Source organism: Somniosus microcephalus, chromosome 4 (assembly GCF_052327205.1).
Source record: "Somniosus microcephalus isolate GS21.2 chromosome 4, FLI_Smic_1.0, whole genome shotgun sequence".
NCBI lineage: Eukaryota > Metazoa > Chordata > Chondrichthyes > Squaliformes > Somniosidae > Somniosus > Somniosus microcephalus.
The window spans coordinates 314,969,150-314,995,183 of record NC_140990.1 but is presented as its reverse complement, the minus strand read 5'-3'; the positions used below and the strand labels follow the sequence as shown (position 1 = coordinate 314,995,183).

General features: G+C 48.0%; 1 protein-coding gene across 1 annotated transcript; it reads right to left on the bottom strand.

The window, feature by feature from the left end:
* Positions 1 to 289: 289 nt before the first annotated feature.
* LOC147120621 (histone H2B, gonadal-like) lies at positions 290 to 6,751 on the bottom strand. Its single transcript, XM_085986756.1, has 2 exons — positions 6,537 to 6,751; positions 290 to 561 (listed from the first exon to the last, which is right to left on the bottom strand). Exons 1-2 carry the CDS (start codon positions 6,657 to 6,659, stop codon positions 382 to 384), a joined length of 303 nt encoding a protein of 100 aa, XP_085842882.1. The 5' UTR covers positions 6,660 to 6,751; the 3' UTR covers positions 290 to 381.
* Between the last annotated feature and the right edge of the window lie 19,283 nt (positions 6,752 to 26,034).

The window sequence follows — 26,034 nt, the reverse complement described above, 5'->3', positions numbered from 1 at the left end:
CCAACAGCTTGTGTTCATGTGGCACCTTCAATAAAAGGCATTTCACAGGCATGTTAACAAAATTTAACACTGGGCTATTAAGAAATTTTAGGACCAGGAGACTAAAAGCTTGGTCAAAGAGGTAGGTTTTAAAAAAAGGGTAGGGGGAGGAAAATTCCAGAGCTTTGCCAGCTGAAGACACAGCTACCAATGGTGGAGTGATTAAAATTAGAGATGCACAAGGCCAGAATTGGAGGAGTGCAGCTATCTCAATCAACCAACTCGTTATGTCACTACTCAATAGTTCAGATTGTGTATCAAAATTCAGTTTTTATTGAAAAAATATACTTTCTGCAGTATTACATTAACGTGGTAGAATTCACATTGGGTGGAGAGGAGCGATTATTCAGCAGCTTTGGCACGTCCTTTAGGGAGTATGCGACGCAGAGCGCTCTGAACTTCTTGGCTGGTGATGGTGCGTCTCTTGTAGAGGGACAATCTGGCGGCCTCAGCAGCTATCTGGTCAAATAGACAGGAGTTCATCTGCCCAAGCCCCATGGAACTCCCATGCTGTGGATCCACCTGTAAACCAGATCACATCGATTCTGTTAAAGAATGTATTATGTGTGGGTGGAACAAATGAAGGACAGAGACAGGATGAGTAGAGAGTCCATGTGCTTGTTTATTAGGCCAGAGTGAACTGAGCATGCTCATACTAAACTATGACATTACACTGCTTCCCCCCCCCACCCCGTGTACATATTCCCCTCAAAATTACAACAAAACTATTGTCCCACCTTTTCCAGCATCACTTGTACCACAACAAAAGCTGCTGTTTTCCCCCCCCCCCTTCTTTTAAAATGAACTACAAATCCAGTTTAATAACAGGTTTGCAGAGCCTTCTGGATTCTAAGGTTTTGGTGTTGAACCATTTTTCAGGCTGTTTTGGTTCTGAACTCTGATTAGGTTTCCATCTTAGACTTGTTTGAACCTGGTACTTCAGTTTTTGAAGCCTGAATGGAGTCACTCATGCGATAGCAAAATACTGCAGATGCTGGAAATCCAAAACAGAAAATGCTGGAAAGCTCAACAGGCCAGGCAACAGCTGTGGAGAGAGAAATCGAGTCGAGTCAACGTTTCAGTTCGAAACCCTTAGTCAGGACTGAAAAAACACAGGAAATGAAACAGATTAAAAGGCCAGTTTGGGGGCTGGGAAATGGGAATGAGAACACAAGAGAAAAGAGACATTAAGAGGTATTCAAAACCAGACGAGATGGTGATAGGACTAGTAAAGAGACAAAAGACACTCGATTAGGTGTGAAATGCACCAGCAGAATGAGACAGCTGCCATGTGGGGGGGGCACAAAACAAAGGTGTGGATAAAAAAAAGTTAAAATGTAATAGGGGCTGAGGTTATGAGTCACTCATGTATGTGTTCATAATCAAGTAGTTCAAGATCATGTCTTGGTTCATCTCTAGCAGGGATCATTTGAACAACATGAACACTTTGGATGTCGTCACCAATTTCAACCAAATCTTTGTTCCACCAACCACAGGTTCCTACATCCCATCCTAGTCATCAAAGTGTAGTATGTGAGTGGAACAAATGAAGGACAGACAGGATGAGTTGCAAGTTCATGTGCTTGCTTTACTCTGCCAGAGCAAACTGAGCATGCTCATACTAAACCATTAGAAAGAGGGAGTCAGATAGCAAGTGGCCAGGGTAACAAGTGGCGATCATCCATCAGTGGGTTAAGGCCACACTGGTGAAATGCAACTGCTTTCTTGTCCAGTTCCACAACAGGGCTCTGCACAAGTTGATCTAATTTGCTGTCATTTTAATTCTCTGCCCCCTACACCAGTTCTAATTAAGCTGATGAAACAGCACCTCATCTTGGATCAGGCACTTGACAGCCTGCCAGAAACAACAGAGTTCAACAATTTCAGATCAGAACCACATGGTTAGCAGTGGCTCAGTGGGTAGCACTCTCACCCAAGTCAGCAGGTTGTGGGTTCAAATCCCACTCCAGAAATTGGAGCACAAAAAACCCAGGCCGACACTCCCAGTGCAGTATTGGGGGAGCGCTGCACTGTCAGAGGTGCTGTCCTTTGGTTGAGGCATTAAGGAGCGGCCATGTTTGCTCACATATGCCTCTTAAAAAAGGAGCAGGGGCATTCTCCTTGGTGTCTTGGGCCAATATTTATCCCTCAACCAACCATCGCTAAAACAGATGATCTGGTCATTATCACATTGCTATTTGCCGAGCTTGCGGTGTGCAAATTGGCAGCTTTGTTTCCTACATTACAACAATGACTACACTTCAAAAAAATAGTACTTCATTGGCTGTAAAGCACTGGCGATGTCCAGTGGTCATGAGGTGCTGTCGAAATGAGTCTACTCCATGTAATACTGTCCACTAAACGTGAACAAATGTACCAACAAGCTTTGAGGGCAAGAATCTGCTTTTGTAAAATAACTAACATGCTGGGTTTTTTTCCTCCAAAAAGAAAAGACCTTGAAAATTCTGAGAACCAGGAGTCAACAACCTCCAGATGTGAAAACAACTCTCCAACCCTTGAATGTCTGACCTTGGTTAACTAAGTATCAAAACAGATGGGAGAGGGAGGAAAACATTAATCAGTTTGGGACACGAATGCTGTCGGCAAGTTGCCAAGTTTTGGGGTACAAGGGATGTTGTAGACAGACACTGGTGGGCAACCTGATCAGTCATACATCTAGTCATTGCTGAATTGACCCCTCACTGGTGTTAGTACATGTGGTTGCTTATGATCACTTGAGCTTAAAGTAAAATGATTAGATTAGTGTGCACTTGCAATAAGTAAATGAATTGAGTAGTTTGTATTTGGTACTTTACTTAAAATCAAGAGGTTACAAGTAAAGAATGGTTTACCCTGAAATCTTTGTCTGGAGTTGTCTGTTCCACAGGTCTGAACTCTAAACTGTCAGACAATCTGACCATCAGGTAATGATTTTGCCGTTGCCATTTACGGCTCCTCTCGACCCATCTGTTGTTTCTTCACTTGTCCCATTACTGCCCCCCTTTCACCATTGTCCCTTTTATCATTTAACCTCCTTGCCTTCCACCCTTTTACCTCTGGTAACTTTCTCTCCACAGGTGCTGCCTGACCTGCTGAGTATTTCCAGCATTTTCTATTTTTATTTAATCTAATTATTGGGCATTTAAAAATCATTCATGGGATGTGGGCATCACTGGCAAGGCTGATATTTATTTCCTATTTGCCCTTTAAGGTGGTGAGCTGCCACCTTGAACCACTGCAGTCTGTGGTGAAGGTGCTCAGAGTGCTGTTAGGTAGAGTTCCAGGATTTTGACCCAGCGATATTTCAAAGTCAGGATGGAGAGAGACTCCAATAGTGGTGTTCCCATGTGGTTGCTGCCCTTGTCCTTCTAGGTGGAAGAGGTTGCAGGAGGTGGACTACAAGGATTACTGAGGCAAAATAGCAGGGATGCATTTAAGGGAAAGCTAGATAAATACACAGGGGAGAAAGGAATAGAAGATATAATTCCCATGGCAAAGAGGGAAGAATACAAGTCAACATGACAAAGATGTAGGTTCCAAGTGAGTTAGGGCCAAGGTAACAAACTAAAAAAAGGAAATAGTAAACAATATAGACTGTTAAAACTAGAGGCCAAACTGCCACATTAGAAACATAGAATGAGATCATGGCTGATCATCCAAATTCACTACCCTGTCCCTGCTTTCTCCCCAGATCCCTTTAGCCTTAAGAAATATATCTAACTCCTTCGTGAATATATTTAATGAATTGGCCTCCACTGCCTTCTGTAGTAGAGAATTCCACAGGTTCACCACTCTGGGTGAAGAAATTCCTCCTCATCTGTCCTAAATGACTTACCCCTTATCCTTAGATGTGACATGACCCCTGGTTCTGGACTCCCGACCATCGGGAACATCCTTCCAGCATCTAGTCGGTCTAGTCCGGTTATAAAATTCTAAGTTTAGTGAGATCCCCTCATTCTTCTAAACTCTAGCGAATACAAGCCCAATCAACCCAATCTCTCCTCATACATCAGTGGCTAGATGTAGTATTTGTTGCCATGTACAGCACACAGGCCATTTGGCCCAAGCTGGTATTTATGCTCCACATCACCCTACCCTCTATTCCTTTCTCATGTGTTTATCCAGCTTCTCCTTAAAGGCATCTATGCCATTCGCCTCAACCACATGGTACAGGAAACTTTGGTTTATCTGGAGGTTGTATGTCCAGAAACCTCAATCTACCGGCAGAAATCAGGAGCCGTTTTGTTAGGGTTTTTCCTCCTCGTGGCTTTTTCTTCAACAGTCAGGCTCTGCAAAGTCTCTCTGAAGCTGTTGCTAAGCTACAGAGATGCTTCCAAGGTACGGCCGACTGTTTAGAAGCTGTTGCTAAGCAACAGTGTTTGTTGCCAGATACGGAGCTGCAAATCGGTTTCAACATTAGCGCTGGTATGTCTGGCAGTTTTGATGGGACTGAGCTGTTGCCGATCTGTCGGTGCTGGATATAACAGTTTCCTGTAGCGTCAAAAATCATGGGGTCTAGACAGTAGATAGAGAGACACTGTTCCCATTGGCAGAAAGGTCGAGAACCAGAGGACACAGATTTAAGGAGATTGGCAGAAGATCGAAAGGCGATGAAAGAAAAAACCTTATGCAGCAAGTGGTTGGGCTCTGGAGTGCACTGCCCAGAAGGGTGGTGGAGGCAGACTCAATCCTGGCTTTCAAAAAAGGGAATTGGATAAGTACCTGAGGGGAAAAAAAAATTGCAAGGCTACAGGAAAGGGCAGGGGAGTGGGACTAGCTGAAGTACTCCTGCAGAGAGCCAGCACAGGCTCGACTGGCCTACTGTGCTGTAACCACTATGTTCCACATTCACCATTTTCTGGTGAAGAAGTTTCTCCTAAATTCCCTATTGGATTTATTAGAGACCATCTTACATTGATGGCCCCTAGTTTTGGTCTCCCCCACAAGTGGAAACAGCTTCAACATTTAATTAAATTAATGAATTAATTAATTAATTAATTAATTAATTAATTAATTAATTAGTGGAAAAGAGGACAGCAGAATCTAGAGTCAATTATTAAGTTGAATCAGGCAAGTGTAGAGCGAGCTTTTGCCAACTAATGGAACCAACAGAGAGACTGGTTATGGACGATGACATTCGTGCCAATGCAGCAAGATGGAAATTCCCCCCCCCCCCCAAATAAAAAAAAGCAGAGACATCAGGGTTCTGTCAAACACAATTTTGTCTGGTAATAACTAGTTACTGTGACAATATTCTAGAGAATCCTGGAAGGTAAAACAAAATATTACAAGCAGGGGAGACTGGAGTGAAATTGCTACAGGGGGCCCTCGCGCTCACTCTTACACCATTTGGAAGCTCTACACACCGTCCAAGTCATCAGAGAATGACAGTTGGCTAGCTCGAGAAGAAACTCAAGCAGATGGAAGTTTCTCCAAGCAAGGATTTTCTTTACCACAGGCATAATCTCGCTTTGTAAACTGGAGACTATCCTGCAGCCACAGCAATAATTAAGGTGATGCTTTGATAGAGCTGTGCTCAGCTCCAGGTCCAAGACTTTGCATCCCATGAGGGCCAACCAAACTAGGAACAGGGGCAATTCCAAGAGGCTTCTTGCCCCCTCTGCCCAGTGGTTTCACCTATCAGAGGTTAACATTTTCATCATGGATGCCAAGTTGAGAGAGATAGTGAACTCCACCCACCCCGGGGGGGGGGGGGAAATAAAAGGAGGAAGAGTTTGCAGAGAAGCACAAACATTGGTATTAACCTGGGGGCTGAGAGAGGGGGTTCCTAGCAGCAATATGGAGAGCTAGATATACAATTCTGTTTAGGGCAGCTTCCTACCAACTCAGAACTATTACAACACAAATTTAAAAAAGCACCATCGAGTCAAACAAATCGCATGCCTCCCCCAAGAGACTAGTTTGAAAACTAAATTAAAAAAAAATAATAATAATTAAATGTTCAAGTTAAAATCCTCCAGAGACAGAAAGCTTCCCATAAGAAATTAGGGTAGGAGTGGGCTAGACAGCCCTTCAAACTAATTGCACCAAGCCACCAATTCTCTTTAATCAGATGGGGGGGGGGGGGGGTTGTTAAGTTTACAAGGGGAGCCAGATTCCCCAGTGAAAGACAGGTCATAGGCCAGTTGAGTGGACGATTCTCATAACTGTTCAACTACTCTGCACAATTGGAGATTGCAGAAACTTCAAGGTTTAGGAACCAGTGGATGTCCCTCAGACCAGAGAAGGGCAAAACTATAAAGAGAATTCTGTATATTGTTGAATAATCACTGCTATTTTTGTAGAAGGTTAACATTTTTCAACCTCCAATTCCAACTGTTGTCGGATAGAAGGAGCAATCAATTGCTGGACCAGGAGGGGGGTTAACTTTACATCTAGACCTTCTCCACTAGTAGGTGCAACCATCCCACCCCAATTTAGTGAGTGAAGAATCCCTACATGTCAAAGCACAACCCCAGGCAGACAGTGTCCCCTACCTGTTTCAGCATCCTGTAGATGTAGGTTGAGTATCTGGCCTTGTGCTTGAAGCTCCTCATCTTCTCTGCTTTACCCAGCTTAGCAGACTGCTGGTGCTTGACGATAGGAGCAACCGACTTCATTATCAATTAGACGTTGCAAGCAACTGCTGTACTCCAACAAAAAAATATATATATCTTCCAACCCAGTTCTCCAGTGATTCTCTCTAAACCCCACCAGAGGGTCTGCTTTTAATACTCTCCAATCACCTGGAATCGATCAGCTCAATTAGGACAATTTGTGTTTAAATTAAACAATCACAAAATATTTGAGACTTTTTAATTGCCACTGTTAAAGTAAACAAGGTCAAATTGACTTTCCTCCCAATAAAGAAGTGAGGTGGGAGAATACGGAATTGAGATTGTCCCCCCTGTCTGGTGAGCTCATTGAAAGATTAGCAGGGAGTTCTGTGGAGATCCTGGTCCATGTCTGTTTTTTTTTTATTAAACATATTTATTTAAATATGGTAGTACTTGTTACAGCTCATCAATTACATAATAAATCCGTTACATTCATTAGCCGCAATAAAACAAAGCCTTAAAAACAGTTTTAGGGTTAACATAAGAGATTAGCGTGTAAAGTTAAGGCACATGGGATTGGGGGCAAGGTACTGACTTGGATAGAGAACTGGTCGGCAGACAGAAAGCAAAGAGTTGGAATAAACGGGTCTTTTCCCGAGTGGCAGGCAGTGACTAGTGGGGTACCGCAGGGATCGGTCCTTGGACCCCAGCTATTCACAATATATATATATGATCTAGACGAGGTAACTAGATGTAATATCTCCAAGTTTGCAGACGACACAAAGCTGGGTGGGCGTGTGTGCTGTGAGGAGGATGCCGAGAAACTCCAGTATGATTTGGACAGGTTGGGTGATTGGGCAGAAGCATGGCAGATGCAATGTAATGTGGATAAATGTGAGGTTATCCACTTTGGTGGAAAAACAGGAAGGCAGATTATTATCTGAATGGCAATAGATTGGGAGAAGGGGAAGTGCAACGAGACCTGGGTGTCCCTGTGCACCAGTCGCTGAAAGTAAGCATGCAGGTGCAGCAGGCGGTTAAGAAGGCAAATGGTATGTTGGCCTTCATAGCGAGAGGATTCGAGTACAGGAACAAGGATGTCTTGCTGCAGTTGTACAGGGCCTTGGTGAGACCACACCTTGAGTATTGTGAGCAGTTTTGGTCGCCTTACCTGAGGAAGGATGTTCTTGCCACGGAGAGAGTGCAGCAAAGATTCACCAAACTGATACCTGGGATGGCAGGAATGACGTATGAGGAGAGATTGGGTCGATCGGGCTTATACTCGCTAGAGTTTAGAAGAATGAGAGGGGATCTCATTGAAACTTATACAATTCTAACAGGACTAGACAGACTAGATGCAGGAAGGATGTTCCCGATGGCCGGGGAGTCCAGAACCAGGGGTCACAGTCTAAGGATAAGGGGTAAGCCATTTAGGACTGAGATGAGGAGGAATTTCTTCACCCAGAGAGTGGTGAACCTGTGGAATTCTCTACCACAGAAGGCAGTGGAGGCCAATTCATTAAATATATTCAAGAAGGAGTTAGATATATTTCTTAAGGCTAAAGGGATCAAGGGATATGGGGAGAAAGCAGGGACAGAGTACTGAATTTGGATGATCAGCCATGGTCGCATTGAATGGCGGAGCAGGCTTGAGGGGCCGAATGGCCTACTCCTGCTCCTATCTTCTATGTTTCTATGTGCTCTTTTGGTTTAAACAAATTGACTGTAACTTAATAAAACTTTAAATAAAACTTAACAAATTAAATTAAAATTGTGTTGGCCGGTGGTGACGATGCACTCCAGTCCCCGTGGCGCCCACCGGTCTCGGAAGGCCTTGAGCGTGCCAGCGGACACCGCGTGCTCCATCTCCAGGGCCACCCGGGCGTGAACATAGCCGCGAAAGAGAGGCAGGCAGTCGGGCCGAACGACCCCCTCGACCGCCCGCTGCCTGGACCTGTTAATGGCCACTTTGGCCAGGCTCCAGGAGCGGTCCTACAAGGAGGTCCTCCGACCCACCTGCTCCCCTCCGCACTGGGTGACCGAAGATCAGGAGCGTGGGACTGAAGGGCAGCCAAAAATGGAGGAGCAGCCCCGAGAGATCATGGTCCATGTTGCCATAAAAAACCATAAGGAGACACTGGGTAGCCCCCAGAAAAACTAACAAAAGTGTCCCCTTTTTAGAGGGGGCACAACTAGCAAAGAACTTAAACTAAAGCAAAGAAAGACTTGCATTTTTATAGTGCCTTTCAACAAACATAGAAGATCCTAAAGTGCTTTACTTTTGAAGTTTATGAAGAAATATAGCAGTCAATTTGCACACAGCACGATCCCACAAATATCAATGTGATAATGACCAGATAATCTATTTTTTTAGTGATGTTGATCAAGGGATAAATATTGGCCAGGACACCAGGGCTGCTCTTCTTCGAAATAGTGCCATGGAACCTTTTACATCCACCTGAGAGAGCAGACGGGGCCACGGTTTAATGTCTCATTTGAAAGACGGCACCTCCGACCGTGCAGTACTCCCTCAGCACTGCGCTGGAGTGTCAGCCTAGACTTTTGTGCTTAAGTCTCTGGAGTAGGACTTGAACCCACAAACCTTCTGACTCAGAGGCGAGAGAGCGCTACCCACTGAGCCATGGCTGACACTGACACAAAGTAAACTTATGAACTTAAATGACAATATTATTTGCACTATCCACCGCGCCGTCCAGTCCCTGCGGTGTCCACTGGTCGCGGAGGGTCCCGAGTGGACCGACTGATACCGCGTGCTCCTTCTCCAGGATCAGCCAGGTGCGGACAAGACCTTGGAAGAGAGACCAGGAAGCCGGAGCCACCCGTCCCGTCCCCTCGGGTCACGTCTGTGTCCTGGCCAATATTTATCCTTCAACATCAATAAAATAACAACGTAGGGTGTTGGCATCAGATGGCATCGATGCAGGAGCTGCACGAGGGGCTGTAACGGAAACAAGTGAGCCATGAGCACAGGATGTCTGTCCCGGGATTTCCCCTGAACTGCTCGGCACTTTATATTTGTACTTGATGGAAAAATAATAATTAATAAAACTTAACCTTCCCTCATATCAGTGTCGCCTGTGGCTCAGTGGGCAGCTCTCTCGCCTCTGAGTCAGAAGGTTTGTGGGTTCATAGTCCCGCTCCAGAGACTTGAGCACAAAAGTCTCAGCTGACGCTCCCAGGGCAGTGCTGAGGGAGAGCTGCATTGTCGGAGGGTCAGTGCTGAGGGAGCACCGCACTGTCGGAGGGTCAGTACTGAGGGAGTGCTGCACTGTCGGAGGGGCAGTACTGAGGGAGCGCCGTACTGTCGGAGGGTCAGTACTGAGGGAGCGCTGCACTGTCGGAGGGGCAGTACTGAGGGAGCGCTGCACTGTCGGAGGGTCAGTGCTGAGGGAGTGCTGCACTGTCGCAGGGGCAGTGCTGAGGGAGCGCTGCACTGTCAGAGAGGCAGTACTGAGGGAGCGTTGCACTGTCGGAGGGGCAGTACTGAGGGAGCGCTGCACTGTCGGAGGGGCAGTGCTGAGGGAGAGCTGCACTGTCGGAGGGGCAGTACTGAGGGAGTGCCGCACTGTCGGAGGGGCAGTGCTGAGGGAGCGCTGCACTGACAGAGAGGCAGTACTGAGGGAGCGCTGCACTGTTGGAGGGGCAGTACTGAGGGAGCGCTGCACTGTCGGAGGGGCAGTGCTAAGGGAGAGCTGCACTGTCGGAGGGTCAGTGCTGAGGGAGCGCTGCACTGTCAGAGGGTCAGTACTGAGGGAGCGCCGCACTGTCGGAGGGTCAGTACTGAGGGAGCACCGCACTGTCGGAGGGGCAGTACTGAGGGAGAGCTGCACTGTCAGAGGGGCAGTACTGAGGGAGCGCTGCACAGTCGGAGGGACAGTACTGAGGGAGCGCCGCACTGTCGGAGGGGCAGTACTGAGGGAGCGCCGCACTGTCGGAGGGGCAGTACTGAGGGAGCACTGCACTGTCGGAGGGGCAGTACTGAGGGAGAGCTGCACTGTCAGAGGGGCAGTACTGAGGGAGCGCTGTACTGACGGAGTGCCACACTGTCAGAGGGGCAGTACTGAGGGAGTGCCGCACTGTCAGAGGGGCAGTACTGAAGGAGCGCCGCACTGTCGGATGGTCAGTACTAAGGGAACGCTGCACTGTCGGAGGGGCAGTACTGAGGGAGCGCCGCACTGTCGGAGGGGCAGTACTGAGGGAGCGCCGCACTGTCGGAGGGGCAGTACTGAGGGAGCGCCGCACTGTCGGAGGGGCTGTACTGAGGGAGTGCTACACTGTCGGAGGTGCCGTCTTTCGGATGATACGTTAAAACGAGGCCCCCGTCTGCCCTCTCAGGTGGATGTAAAACATCCCATGGCCACTATTTCAAAGAAGAGCAGGGGAGTTCTCCCCAGTGTCCTGGCCAATATTTATCCCTCAACCAACATCACTAAAACAGATTATATGGTCACTTGTTACATTGCTGTTTGTGGGAGCTTGCTGTGCGCAAATTGGCATTTCCAACATTACAACAGTGACTACACTTCAAAAAGCTCTTCATTGGCTGTAAAGTGCTTTGGGACGTCCTGAGCTCGTGAAAGGCGCTATAGAAATGCAAGTCTTTCTTTGTATTCCCTTGAGTTTAGAAGATTGAGGGGTGATCTGATCGAGGTGTTTAAAACATTAAAAGCATTTGATAGGGGAGATAGGGAGAAAATATTCCATCTGGTGGGGGAATCAAGGACAAGGGGGACACACCCTTAAAATTAGAGCTTGGCCGTTCAGGAGGGAAATCAGGAAACACGTTTTCACACAAAGGGTTGTGGAAATCAGGAACTCTCTCCCCCAAAAGGCTGCAGATACTGGGGGCCAATTGGAGCTTTCAAGACTGAGATTGATAGGTTTTTGTTGGGTAAGGGTATCAAGGGATGTGGAACAAAGGGGTTGTAGATCAGCCGTGATCTAATTGAATGACGGTCCAGGACAAAGCAGCCCACTTGATCGGCATCCCATCCATCCCCTTCAACATTCACTCCCTCCACCACCGGCGTACCGTGGCTGCAGTGTGTACCACCTACAAGATGCACTGCAGCAACTCGCCAAGGCTTAGAGTCATAGAGTCATACAGCACAGAAAGAGGCCCTTCGGCCCATCGTGTCTGCGCCGACCATCAAGCCCTGTCTATTCTAATCCTATTTTCCAGCACTTGGTCCATAGCCTTGTATGCTATGGTGTTTCAAGTGCTCATCTAAATGCTTCTTGAATGTTGTGAGGGTTCCTGCCTCTACCACCCTTTCAGGCAGTGAGTTCCAGATTCCAACCACCCTCTGGGTGAAAAAGTTTTTCCTCAAATCCCCTCTAAACCTCCTGCCCCTTACCTTGAAACTATGTCCCCTGGTTATTGACCCCTCTAAGGGGAAAAGTTCCTTTCTATCTACCCTATCTATGCCCCTCATAATTTTGTACACCTCAATCAGGTCCCCCCTCAGCCTTCTCTGCTCTAAGGAAAACAACCCCAGCCTGTCCAGTCTCTCTTCATAGCTGAAGTGCTCCAGCCCAGGTAACATCCTGGTGAATCTCCTCTGCACCCTCTCCAATGCAATCACATCCTTCCTATAGTATGGCGACCAGAACTGCACACAATATTCCAGCTGTGGCCTAACTAGCGTTTTGTACAGCTCCATCATAACCTCCCAGCTCTTATATTCTATGCCTCGGTTAATGAAGGCAAATATCCCATATGCCTTTTTAACCACCTTATTTACCTGTCCTGCTGCCTTCAGGGATCTATGTATATGCACACCAAGGTCTCTCTGATCCTCTGTCCTTCCTAGTGTCCTACCATTCATTCTGTATTCCCTTGCCTTGTTAGTCCTCCCAAAATGGACCCAGCACAGATCCCTGTGGTACACCACTGGACACAGGCTTCCAGTCATAAAAACAACCTTCGACCATCACCCTGTGCCTCCTGCCACTAAGCCAATTTTGGATCCAATGTGCCAAATTTCCCTGGATCCCATGGGCTCTTACTTCTTGACCAGTCTCCCATGCGGGATTTTGTCAAAAGCCATGTAGACTATATCAACTGCACTACCCTCATCCACACACCTAGTCACCCCCTCGAAAAATTCAATCAAATTAATTAGACATGATCTCCCACTAACAAAGCCATGCTGACTATCCTTGATTAATCCCTGCCTCTTTTCCAAGAATTTCCCTACCACTGATGTTAGGCTCACTAGCCTATAATTCCCTGGTTTATCCCTACTACCCTTCTTGAATAATGGTACTACTTTAGCTGTCCTCCAGTCCTCTGGCAACTCCCCTGTGGCCAGAGAGGTTCTGAAAATTTGTGTCAGAGCCCCTGCAATCTCCTCCTTTGCCTCACACAGCAGCCTGGGATACATCTTGTCTGGGCCTGGGGATTTATCCACTTTTAAGCCCGCTAAAACTGTTAGTAGCTCCTCCCTCTCAATACTAATTTGTTCAAGTATATCACAATACCCCTGCCTGATTTCTATGCCTACATCGTCCTTCTCCATAGTGAACACAAATGCAAAATATTCATTTAAAACCTCACCTACATCTTCCGGCTCTACACACAGATTGCCACTTTGGTCCCTAATGGGCCCTACTCTTTCTCTGGTTATACTCTTGCCCTTAATATACTTACAAATCACCTTGGGATTTTCCTTTATTTTGCCCACCAGTGTTTTTTCATGCCCCCCCCTTCGCTCTCCTAATTTCTTTTTTAAGTACCCCCCTGCACTTTCTATACTCCTCTAGGGCTTCCATTGTTTTTAGTCCTTTGTATCTGCCAAAAGCCTCCCTTTTTTTCCTAATCCATTCTTGTATATCCCTTGACACCCAGGGTTCCCTGGGCTTGTTGGTCCCACCCTTGACCTTTACGGGAACATGTTGGCGTTGTACTCTCTCTATTTCCTTTCTGAAAGACTCCCACTGCTCTGATGTGGATTTTCCTACAGGTAGCTGCTCCCAGTCCACTTTGTCCAGATCCTGCCTTATCATATTAAAATCGTCCTTCCCCCAATTTAGAACCTTTATTTCCGGTCCATCTTTGTCCTTTTCCATGACTACCTTAAATCTCACCGAATTATGGTTACCGTCACCAAAATGCTCTCCTACTGACACTTCTACCACTTGCCTGGCTACATTCCCTAGAATTAGGTCCAGTACCGCCCCCTCTCTTGTAGGACTTTCTACATGCTGGCTCAAAAAGCTCTCCTGGATGCACTTTAAGAATTTCGCACCCTCTAAGCCTTTCACACTCTGACTATCCCAGTTAATATTGGGTGTGATAAAAATGCTAACTTCCGGGAAGTTATGTCATCACTTCCTGTGAACTATGAACTGTGAACTATGAACTGTGTACATACCTCACTTCCTGTTGGACTGGTATAAATACTGGTCTGTTCAGTATTGTAAGAGGCTTCTACCAGAGGCATGGTAAAGACCTCTCTTGTATATAGTGTGTTTATAAGTTACTTAAAGCTTACTTTAAAGTTACTTGATGGTAAGTCTCCTTTTTCTTACATCAATTTAAGTAACTTAGTATTTACACTGACAAATACTAGACCTTCAGACAAACTCGGAAGTTAAGGATCCAGGGAACCACCCATCATGGAGAAAATCCTTAGACCTATTCGTCTGGACTTGGACCCGAATACACCAGCAGCTGGCAGGGTATGGAAGCATTGGTATTGTACTTTTGAGAATTTTCTGGATGAATGTAAAGTGGATGCTCCTGCTAAATTGAAGATACTTGTCAATTATGTGACCCCAAAAGTGTTCGAATATGTTGATGACTGGGATAATTACGAAGAGGTGATTCGGGCACTTAAGAAACTGTATGCGAAGACCCCAAATGAGGTCTATGCTAGACATCTACTGGCCACAGCCCGACAAGGGCCAGGGGAATCAATTGACGAATTCCTGCAAGAACTTCGCAGGCTCAGCGTAGATTGTAACTTTCAGGCAGCCTCAGCTGAGCTGTACCGCCAAGAAATGATTCGTGATGCTTTCATCTGCGGGATTGCCTCTCCATTTATACGCCAGCGTCTACTAGAAAGTAAAACACTTGAGCTACAAAAAGCTTTTGACCTAGCTTGTTCACTGGATTTGGCAAAGAGAAATGCAGACCTCTATCAGCTGCCCAGATCTCGATCTGCTGCTGTAGCTGCAACCAGACAATTCAAGCGGTCTCAGGTGAACCCTATCATGGGGGAATCTAATTCTGATAATTCTGATGAAGAAGAGGAGGACGACCCCACTTTAGCAGCCTCTTGGCAATCTAGGAAGGAATGCTTCTTTTGTGGAGATGCTTTTCACCCTAGGAAAACCTGCCCTGCTCGCAATGCAATCTGCAGTTATTGCGGGAAAAAAGGACACTTTGCTAAAGTTTGCCTATCAAGGGCCTCTACGAGGGCCAATCCAGCTAAGGCCTACCGAACTGCCCCAATTAGGGCCTATCAAGATGCTCCAGCTAGGACCTATCAAGCTTCCTCTCGAGCTCTCTCCCGAAGAAGCACACCGAGAGTTTTAGCCACTCTCTGTGCAACGACACCAATTACAGCTGCTTGCCCACAGAACCTGTCTCAGGCAGCCACAAAAATTTCAATTAAAGGGCATACCTTAGATGCCTTCATTGACTCAGGAAGTACTGATAGTTTCATTAAGGAACAGATTGTTGCGAAATTGAAACTACATGTCTTCCCATCGGACCAGGCAATTGCGATGGCCCAGTCATCACTTAATACCAGAATCTCCGGCTTTTGTGTTGTTGATATGACACTTCATGGTCGTATGTATCCCTCCACCCGACTTTCGGTGCTCAAAGACTTATGTAGTGATCTCCTCTTAGGGCTGGACTTCCAAAAACAGCATAAGAAACTCACCATTGAGTTTGGTGGATCCAAACCCGGACTTACTATTTCTAATATACCATCTAAATTACCTTTTTGTGCATTATCAGCAGCTTCACTTGATGAACCCTCATTATTTGCCAGTATTCCGCCTCAATGCCAACCGATAATAACGAAATCGCGGCGCTTTAATCAGGAAGACCAATCTTTTATTGCGGCTGAAATCTCTCGACTTCTAGCAGAGGATATCATTGAACCATGTTCGTCGCCCTGGCGGGCTCAAGTCGTCATTGTCAAGAACCCTCTAAAACCTCACAAACAGCGACTATGCATCGATTATTCGCAAACCATCAATCAATATACCGACTTGGACGCCTACCCATTGCCACGCATTGATGATATGGTTAATAAACTGGCCGAATACAAAGTGTTCTCAACTTACGATTTAAAAAGTGCCTATCATCAGTTACCCTTGAAGGTCTCAGATAAGCAGTACACAGCCTTTGAGGCTAATGGACGGCTGTACCAATTTCGTCGCCTCCCATTCGGGGTTACTAATGGAGTGGCTGTCTTTCAACGGGCAATGGATGGCCTGGTTAAGCAGGAAAACCTAAGGGACACTTTTCCCTATCTTGATAACATTACCATTGCAGGTCACGATCAACAGGAACACGACTCCAACCTCCAAAAATTTCGGGATGCCCTCCATCGCTGTAATTTGACCCTGAATGAATCCAAATCTGTTGAGTCGCAACCGACCATCAACATCCTTGGCTACTGCGTAGGCAATGGTATCATTAAGCCAGACCCAGAAAGACTTCGCCCGCTCCAAGAGCTCCCGTCACCTAAGAATCCGGCTTCTTTACGTCGGGCTCTCGGTCTGTTTGCATACTACGCTAAATGGATTCCTCATTTTTCGGACAAAATCCAACCCTTGCTGCATGCTAGATCATTTCCACTGGGAACAGCGGCTGTTGCAGCCTTTAACCTTCTCAAAAAACAGTTGGAGAAAGCGGCTCTTCACTCCATCGATGAGAATCTCCCTTTCGTGGTTGAATGTGATGCCTCGGAGGTGGCGATCTCGGCTACTCTGAATCAGGAAGGTCGTCCTGTAGCATTTATGTCCAGGACCTTACAAGGTGCCGAGCTACATTATCCTCCGGTTGAGAAAGAAGCCACAGCCATCATAGAGGCAGTACGGAAGTGGAACCATTTTCTAGCTCGCCAGCACTTTACATTGATCACGGACCAACGATCAGTCGCCTTCATGCTCGATAATCGAAAACGAACCAAAATTAAGAATAATAAAATACAACTTTGGAGGATGGAACTGGCCTCTTTTGGTTATACCATTCTCTATCGGCCTGGCAAGGAGAATGTGGCCCCGGACACCCTCACACGGGCATTCTGCTCCACTATGTCATCCTCCACTCTCATGGATGTCCACAATGGTTTGTGTCATCCTGGCGTTACGCGCATGCTACATTTCGTACGATCACGGAATCTCCCTTTTTCCACTGGAGATGTAAAGAAAATATGCTCAGAATGCCGGCTTTGTGCGGAATTAAAACCTCAGTTCTTCCGCCCCTCAGCTGGTATACTCATACATGCAACCCAACCGATGCAACGACTTAGCATCGATTTTAAGGGCCCAGTGCCCTCTTCAACTCGGAACACATATTTGCTCACCATGATCGACGAATATTCACGTTTTCCGTTTGCCTTCCCCTGCTCCAATATGCTGGCGTCCACAATAATCTGCTGCCTTGAGCAGGTATTTTCTCTCTGTGGCATGCCGGCTTATATTCACTCAGATCGGGGTCCATCCTTTATGTCAAGGGAACTCAAGGACTACCTCTCAGAACGGGGAATTGCTACAAGCAAAACAACACCATACCATCCCATCGGAAATGGGCAGGTAGAGAGGTATAACGGTATCATCTGGAATTCCGTACGTCTCGCTTTAAGATCTCGGGGCCTACCAGACCAGCAATGGGAAACAGTGCTTCCGGATGCATTGCACTCTATACGGTCCCTGCTTTCTACAGCCACAAATACTACACCTCATGAGCGGTTCTTTGGATTCCAGCGTCGCTCATCTCATGGGACATCACTCCCGTCATGGCTAACTACTCCTGGACCTGTATTACTCCGAAGATACGTTCGGACGTCTAAAAATGACCCTCTCGTAGACGAGGTTGAACTAACCGATGCCAACCCCACCTATGCAAACATACGATATTCCGACGGCCGAGAATCTACCGTATCATTACGGGATCTGGCTCCCTGCCCACCAGGACCTAGTGGGACATCGGGTGATGGCATTTCACCAGGAAACTCTTGGGACCTATCGGGTACCCCTCTCCAGGATCCTGATCGGACACCAACTAGCTTGGTGCCGGTAGAACCCCGTGCTCAAGGTTGCGACCCTCCCAGTACCGCGCATGAAAGTACTGATCCGCCACAGACCAGCTCTGCACCTCCCTCTGAACAGAGGCAGTCTGACTTTGAACCTATTGGGGCTCATACTCGAAGCCATGATCTCCCCGACCCTTCACAGGGCAATCCAGGCCACACAGACTCTGACCAATGGCCAACCGCATGTAAGCGGACCAGCGACCCTCTACGACGGGAATCCAAACGGGTGCGACTCTTCCTTGTTCGGCGGCTGCGGACCAAAAGGTAGACCACAGCCTCCTAATCCTGCAGGAGGGAAGAATGTGATAAAAATGCTAACTTCCGGGAAGTTATGTCATCACTTCCTGTGAACTATGAACTGTGAACTATGAACTGTGTACATACCTCACTTCCTGTTGGACTGGTATAAATACTGGTCTGTTCAGTATTGTAAGAGGCTTCTACCAGAGGCATGGTAAAGACCTCTCTTGTATATAGTGTGTTTATAAGTTACTTAAAGCTTACTTTAAAGTTACTTGATGGTAAGTCTCCTTTTTCTTACATCATTGGGGAAGTTGAAATCCCCTTCTATTATTACCCTATTATTTCTACACTTCTCTGAGATTTGCCTCTATCTCCCCCTGACTGTTTGGGGGCCTATAGTACACTCCCAGCAAAATGCTTGCCCCCTTTTTGTTTTTAAGTTCTACCCATATGGCCTCATTAGAGGAAGCTGCTAAGATATCATCCCTCCTTACAGCAGTAATTGACTCCTTGATTAATATTGCGACACCCCCTCCTCTTTTACTCCCCCCTCTGTCTCACCTGAAGATTCTATACCCTGGAATATTGAGCTGCCAGTCCTGCCGTTCCCTCAACCATGTCTCTGTGATAGCAACAATATCATACTCCCATGTGTTCATCAACACCTTCAATTCATCTGCCTTACTCGCAAGACTCCTTGCATTAAAATAAATGCCACCCAGCCTTGCCATACTCCCTTGTGCCATTACATATTTGCTCTGCCTTCCAGACTGACTTGTTTTTTCCTCTATATTTGGCTGTGCATCACCCCCTACTATAGCTCCTCTCTGTATCCCATCCCCCTGCCAAGTTAGTTTAAACCCCCCCAACAGTACTAGCAAACCTCCCCGCAAGGATGTTGGTCCCATTCTGGTTCAGTTGCAACCCGTCCGACTTGTACAGGTCCCACCTTCCCCAGAAGCAGACCCAGTGATCCAGGAAACTAAAGCCCTCCCTTCTGCACCAACTCTTTAGCCATGCATTCATCTGCTCTATCCTCCTATTCCTATACTCGCTAGCGTGTGGCACCGGGAGTAATCCAGAGATTACAACCTTTGAGGTCCTGCTTTTTAATCTGCTACCTAGCTCCCTAAATTCTTGTTGCAGGACCTCATCCCTCTTTCTACCCATGTCGTTGGTACCAATGTGAACCACGACCTCTGACTGTTCGCCCTCCCCCTTCAGAATGCCCTGCAGACGTTCAGTGACATCCTTGACCCTGGCACCAGGGAGGCAACATACCATCCTGGAGTGACATCTGTGGCCATAGAAATGTCTATCTGTTCCCCTTACGATAGAATCCCCCATCACTAGTGCTCTCCCACTCTTTTCCCTCCCCTCCTGTACAGCTGAGCCGCTCGTAGTGCCATGGACTTGGTTCTTGCTGCATTCCCCCCGAGAAACCATCTCCCCAACAGTATCCAAAACGGAAAATCTGTTGGAGAGGGAGATGGACCCAGGGGACTCCTGCACTACCTTCCTAGTTCTTTTACTCTTCTTCGACAGCACTTCCCAATCCCACAACCTCTACCATCTATACGGACAAGGGCAGCAGGCACATGGGAACGCCACCACCTCTAAGTCCCCCTCCAAGCCACACACCATCCTGACTTGGAAATATATCGCCGATCCTTCATCGTCGCTGGGTCAAAATCCTGGAACTCCCTCCCTAACAGCACTGTGGGAGCACCTTCACCACACGGACTGCAGCGGTTCAAGAAGGCGGCTCACCACCACCTTCTCGAGGGCAATAAATGCTGGTCTTGCCAGCAACGTCCACATCCCCAGAACGAATTTTAAAAAAGCAGGCTCGAGAGAGAGAGAGAGAGAGAGAGAGAGAGAGAGAGAGAGAGGCTGAATGGCCCTCCTCCTGTTCGATTTGTGACCTCATCCATATTGAACCACTCAATGATTAGAAAGAGATGCCAGGGAGCCAGTGATTGTAACACACTAAATTTTTATTAAACAGTTGACCGCGTCGGATCGGCGTGGAAAAGAAGGAACACTTCCCATGGCTGGAATATAAAACAGACAGCCGGTTCTGGAGAGCACAGCTTCAAACATACAGAAGGCAAGAAAGTCTGAAAAATCATTGGCACAATTAAAGGGGAACTTTCACACATCTCAGTATTCACACTACAAATGCCAGGCTAGTCCTGACCAATAATTTCCATAATCTTTTTTAAATTATTACATCTATTCTCAATAAAATAATTTATAAATGTACGCTCTTATACAGAAAAACCCAACACCCATCGAATGAGCAGCAGTGAGGCAAGGGATATTAAAAAAAGCTGTTACTGTACAAGGCGGATAGTGCAGGGTTAGAAACATTAAGTTGCACGATTTTCACGAGGTTCCCGCGGCGTCCTGTTACAAAAGAGAAAACACATTGGAGAAGGAAACAACCGAACGGGTAAAAAAAAACAATCCCGGGAATCCCAGGTCATAAAATCGGGATTTGTGACTTGTTCAGTTCCCCCTTCCTCTACCCCACCCCTCCCCCTCTCCCCTGTATGTTAGTCGTCCCAAATTCGAGGGAATAGCAAAGCTTTGCGTATCTACCCAGTCTCTCTCTCCCCGTCTCTCTCTCTCCCCAGTCTCTCCCCCCCTCTCTCTCCCCCAGTCTCTCTCTCTCTCCCCCAGTCTCTCTCTCCCCCAGTCTCTCTCTCTCTCCCCCAGTCTCTCTCTCTCCCCCAGTCTCTCTCTCTCCCCCAGTCTCTCTCTCTCTCCCCCAGTCTCTCTCTCTCTCTCTCCCCCAGTCTCTCTCTCCCAGTCTCTCTCTCTCTCCCCCAGTCTCTCTCTCCCCCATCTCTCTCTCTCTCCCCCAGTCTCTCTCTCCCCCCGTCTCTCTCTCTCTCCCCCAGTCTCGCTCTCTTTCCCCCAGTCTCTCTCTCTCCCCAGTCTCTCTCTCCCCAGTCTCTCTCTCCCCAGTCTCTCTCTCTCACCCCAGTCTCTCTCTCTCTCCCCCAGTCTCTCTCTCTCTCCCCCGTCTCTCTCTCTCCCCAGTCTCTCTCTCCCCCAGCCTCTCTCTCTCACTCCCTCAGCCTCTCTCTCTCCCCCAGTCTCTCTCTCTCTCTCCCCCCAGTCTCTCTCTCTCCCCCAGTCTCTCTCTCTCTCCCCCAGTCTCTCTCTCTCTCCCCAGTCTCTCTCTCTCCCCCAGCCTCTCTCTCTCTCCCCCAGTCTCACTCTCTCACCCCAGTCTCTCTCTCCCCCAGTCTCTCTCTCTCTCCCCCAGTCTCTCTCCCCCAGTCTCTCTCTCTCCCCCAGCCTCTCTCTCTCACTCCCTCAGCCTCTCTCTCTCCCCCAGTCTCTCTCTCTCCCCCCAGTCTCTCTCTCTCCCCCAGTCTCTCTCTCTCTCCCCCAGTCTCTCTCTCTCCCCCAGCCTCTCTCTCTCTCCCTCTCCCTCAGTCTCTCTCTCTCCCCCAGTCTCTCTCTCTCTCTCTCTCTCTCCATCCATCTCTCTCTCTGCCATTTTTTACAAATAGAATAACGGAGGGAACTGCAAAACAGGACTATCCCCCTCCCCCTCAGTATCTCCCAAAAAAAAACACCGGATTTCATCCCATCGCGCGGACAGTCGGGGGGGGGGGTTCGATTTATTCAGTCCTGGCGAGTGCGCGGTTGTTATGATTTGTTAGCCCTCATTTTCATTCACCCCCCCGCCCCCCCGGTATCTTTTATGCCAAATATCAACGGTTGGACACCAAACACTGCCAAGTGTACCCAAGTCACTTGCACGTAACTCTCGCCAGCTCTAGGCCTCCGACTGGCAGCATGTTTGTCCGAGGGACAGATTGATCATCGACAAGCCCCCCCTGGGGGTGGGGGAGAGAGCCGGCACCTCTTTGCCAGTTTAAGGCAGTGATCCAGGGAGGGGGGGCGGGAAGGGAGGGCTGAATTTCGGCCTTGGTGGGTTTATGTTGCCACCGACATAGAATAGAATTTCAGGGAATTTACAGCACGGAAGCAGGCCATTTGGCCCAACTGGTCCGTGCTGCACACGTTAACTAGACCCCCCGCGCCCCCCCCCATCCCATTCAATGAGTTTATAGCGGGTCCCCTCCTCTCTGGGAGAGGGCAGAGAGCTGGTGGTCGCCAATCGATCGCCCGTTATACAATGTTCCCTCTCATTTTTTGGGGGGCCGCGCGGCCCATTCAAAATGGCCACGCAGGCATGCTTTTTCCACTTAAGAGCTGGCGAGCCGGCTGCACGGGAGCTCTGGAGCGCTGCACGGCTGCGCAGCTCAGGGGGAACATTGCCATTACGCGCCCCACCCCGATTTTACTTTCGCTTGAAGTCAATGGAACGGAAAATTGGGCGGGGTGCGTAACCCATTAGGAACCCGCCAGCTTTCCGTGAGCGCTTGTTGACAATTGCCTCCCCCGCCTCTATCGTCATGACTCAACAGCAGGCGCCACTCTTCTGCCTGTTCGCAGTCGGGTGTTGGCATCAGATGGCAGCGATACAGCCGCTGCACAAGGGGCAGTGACGGAAACAGGTGAGCCACGAGCACGGGATGTCTGTTCCCGGGATTTGCCCTGAGCCGCTCGGCACTTTATATTTGATAGAAAAATATGAATTAATTCAATTTAACCTTCACTCTTGTCAGTGTCGGCTGTGGCTCAGTGGGTAGCACTCTCTCACCTCTGAGTCAGAAGGTCGTGGGTTCAAGCCTCGCTCCAGAGACTTGAACACAAAATCTAGGCTGACGCTCCCAGTGCGGTGCTGAGGGAGTGCCGCACTGTCGGAGGTGCCGTCTAACGAATGAGACATTAAACCGAGGCCCCCGTCTGTCCACTCAGGTGGACGTATTAGATCCTACGGCCACTATTTTGAAGAAGAGCAGGGGGAGTTCTCCCCGGTGTCCTGGCCAATATTTATCCCTCAACCAACATCAGAGCCACACATGGCAGCTGGAAGAATGAGAGTTTGGCAATATTTCTGGTCATTCAGGCTAATGAAGCAGATATACTCACATGTTAGAAGTCTTCGCCCTTGCACACACTTCCTATCAATGTATCACTTACTTCTGTCACACTTTTTAGTCACCCGCCTCCAGTCACTCTTAATCACAGTCAAATTTATTATAATTACACTCAAATTTATTCTAATCTACCCGACTTCTTTTTTTTACTGATTGTCTGATTGACACTTAGTTCTAACTTCTCAAGAGTTGCGGCAGATCGCGGAGAAGTAAGTTAAAAGAAATTAAGCACAATGGAAATAAAAATTAAGTCCACAGAACCGTACAGCACAGAAGGAGGCCATTTGGCCCATCATGCCTGTGCCGGCTCTTTGAAAGAGCTCTCCAATTAGATCCACTCTCCCCCCTGCTCTTTCCCCCATAGCCCTGCGAATTTTTCCTCTTCAAATATTTATCCAATTCCCTTTTGAAAGTTACTATTGAATCTGCTTCCACCGCCCTTTCAGGCAGCGTGTTCCAGATCACAACAACTCGCTGCGTAAAAAAAATTCTCCTCATCCCCCCTCTGGCTCTTTTGCCAATTACCGTAAATCTGTGTCCTCTGGTTACCGACCCTCCTGCCACTGGATAAATATAGTTAATACAAAAGGAGAGGTACAACCAGATTACTAGATAGTATCTATTACTATTAGTTACTAGACTAATAATCCAGAGAATACGAGTTCAAATCCCATCTTGGCAGTTCGAGAAATTGAATTCCGCTTTTTAAAAAAAACTGGGAATGAAAAGCCGGTCTCAAAAGTGACCGTGTGAAGCTGTCGGATTGTTGTAAAAAAAAAAATCTGGTTCACCAATGAACCTTTAGGGAAGGAAACCTGCCGTCCTTACCCTGGTCTGGGCCTAGATGCGACTCCAGTCCCCACACCTAGGTGGTTGACTCTCAACTGCCCTCCGAAGGCTCGAGGGGCCAAGTGGCCTGTTCCTGCTCCTATTTCTTATCAAGTGGCCCAACAAGCCACTCAGTTGCATGAAACCGCTACAAAAGAAACGTTGCCCGCTACCTCAGGGTAACTAGGCATGAGCAATGAAATGCCGGCCTTGCCAGCGACGCCCACATCCCGAGAATGATTTTTTTTTTTTAAAGTCACAAGACTGGAGAAACTTGGACTGTTTGTCCTGTAAGGAAGGCGACTGAGAGGTATACATAAGATCTTACAGAGGTATTTAAAACAGTAAACAATACAGAAAAGTGCTTCGAATTAAACGGTGCTAGTGGGACAAGGGGCCGTGGGTTGAAACTGAGGTCAGCAATTTCTTCCGCCAAAGAATGGCCAACATGTAGAATGGTATGTTAGCCTTTATTCCAAAGGGGTTGGAGTATAAAAGGAAGTCTTGCTGCAATTATATCTTCTTCTTAGGCAGTCCCTCGGAACCGAGGATGACTTGCTTCCACATTAAAAATGAGTTCTCAGGTGGCTGGTGAGTCCAATGCGGGACCTACAGTCTCTGTCACAGGTGGGGCAGACGGTGGTTGAAGGGGCGGGTGGGTGGGGTGCTTGGGTTGACGTGCGCTCCTTCCGCTGTTTGCGCTTGGCTTCCACTTGCTCCTGGCAAAGAGATTCGAGGTGTTCGACGCCTTCCCGGATGCTTCTCCTCCACTTTGTGCGGTCTTGGGCCAGGGATTCCCAAGTGTCGGTGGGGATGTTACACTTTTTCAAGGAGGCTTTGAGGGTGTCCTTGAAGCGTTTCCTCTGCCCACCTGGGGCTCTCTTGCCATGCCGGAGCTCCAAGTAGAGCGCTTGTTTTGGGAGTCTCGTATCGGGCATGCGGACAATGTGACCCGTCCATCGGAGCTGATCGAGTGTTGTCAAAGCTTCGATGCTGGGGATGTTGGCCTGAGCAAGAACACTGACGTTGATGCGCCTTTCCTGCCAATGGATTTGCAGGATCTTGCGGAGGCAGCATTGGTGGTACCTCTCCAGTGTTTTGAGGTGCCTGTCTGTACATGGTCCATGTCTCTGAGGCATACAGCAGGGCGGGTATCACTGCTGCTCTGTAGACCATGAGCTTAGTGCCAGGTTTGAGGTCCTGGTCTTCAAACACACTCTTCCTCATGCGACCGAAGGCTGCACTGGCACACTGAAGGCGGTGTTGGACTTCATCATCGACGTCTGCCCTTGTTGACAGTAGGCTCCCGAGCTATGGAAAGTGGTCCACGTTGTCCAAGGCTTCGTTGTGGATTTTGATAATCGGGGGGCAGTACTGTGTGGTGGGAGCAGGTTGGTAGAGGACCTTTGTCTTACGGATGTTTAGTGTAAGGCCCATGCTCTTGTACGTTTCAGTGAAGATGTTGATGATGGTTTGGAGTTCGACCTCCGAGTGAGCGCAGACGCAAGCGTCGTCTGCATACTGTAATTTGATGACAGAGGATGGGACGACCTTGGATCTGGATTGGAGGCGACGGAGGTTGAACAGTTTCCCGTTTGTTCTGTAAATTAGCTCCACTCCAGCGGGGAGCTTACTGAGGGTCAGATGGAACATTGCAGCAAGGAAGATTGAGAAGAGCGTTGGTGCGATGGCACAGCCTTGCTTGACCCCGGTCCGCACTTGAATTGGGTCTGTGGTGGATCTGTTGGTCAGGATCACGGCTTGCATGTCATCGTGAAGCAGGCAGAGGATGGTGACAAACTTTTGAGGGCAAATGAATTTGAGGAGGACACTCCATAATCCCTCACGGTTGACAGTGTCGAAGGCCTTTGTGAGTTCAAAGAAGGCCATGTACAGTGGTTGGTGCTGTACCCTGCATTTCTCTTGTATTTGACGCGTGGTGAAGATCATGTCCATTGTGCCCCTTAGTGGGCGGAATCTGCATTGCGACACTGGGAGGAGCTCTTCAGCCACTGGGAGAAGGTGATTGAGGAGGATTCT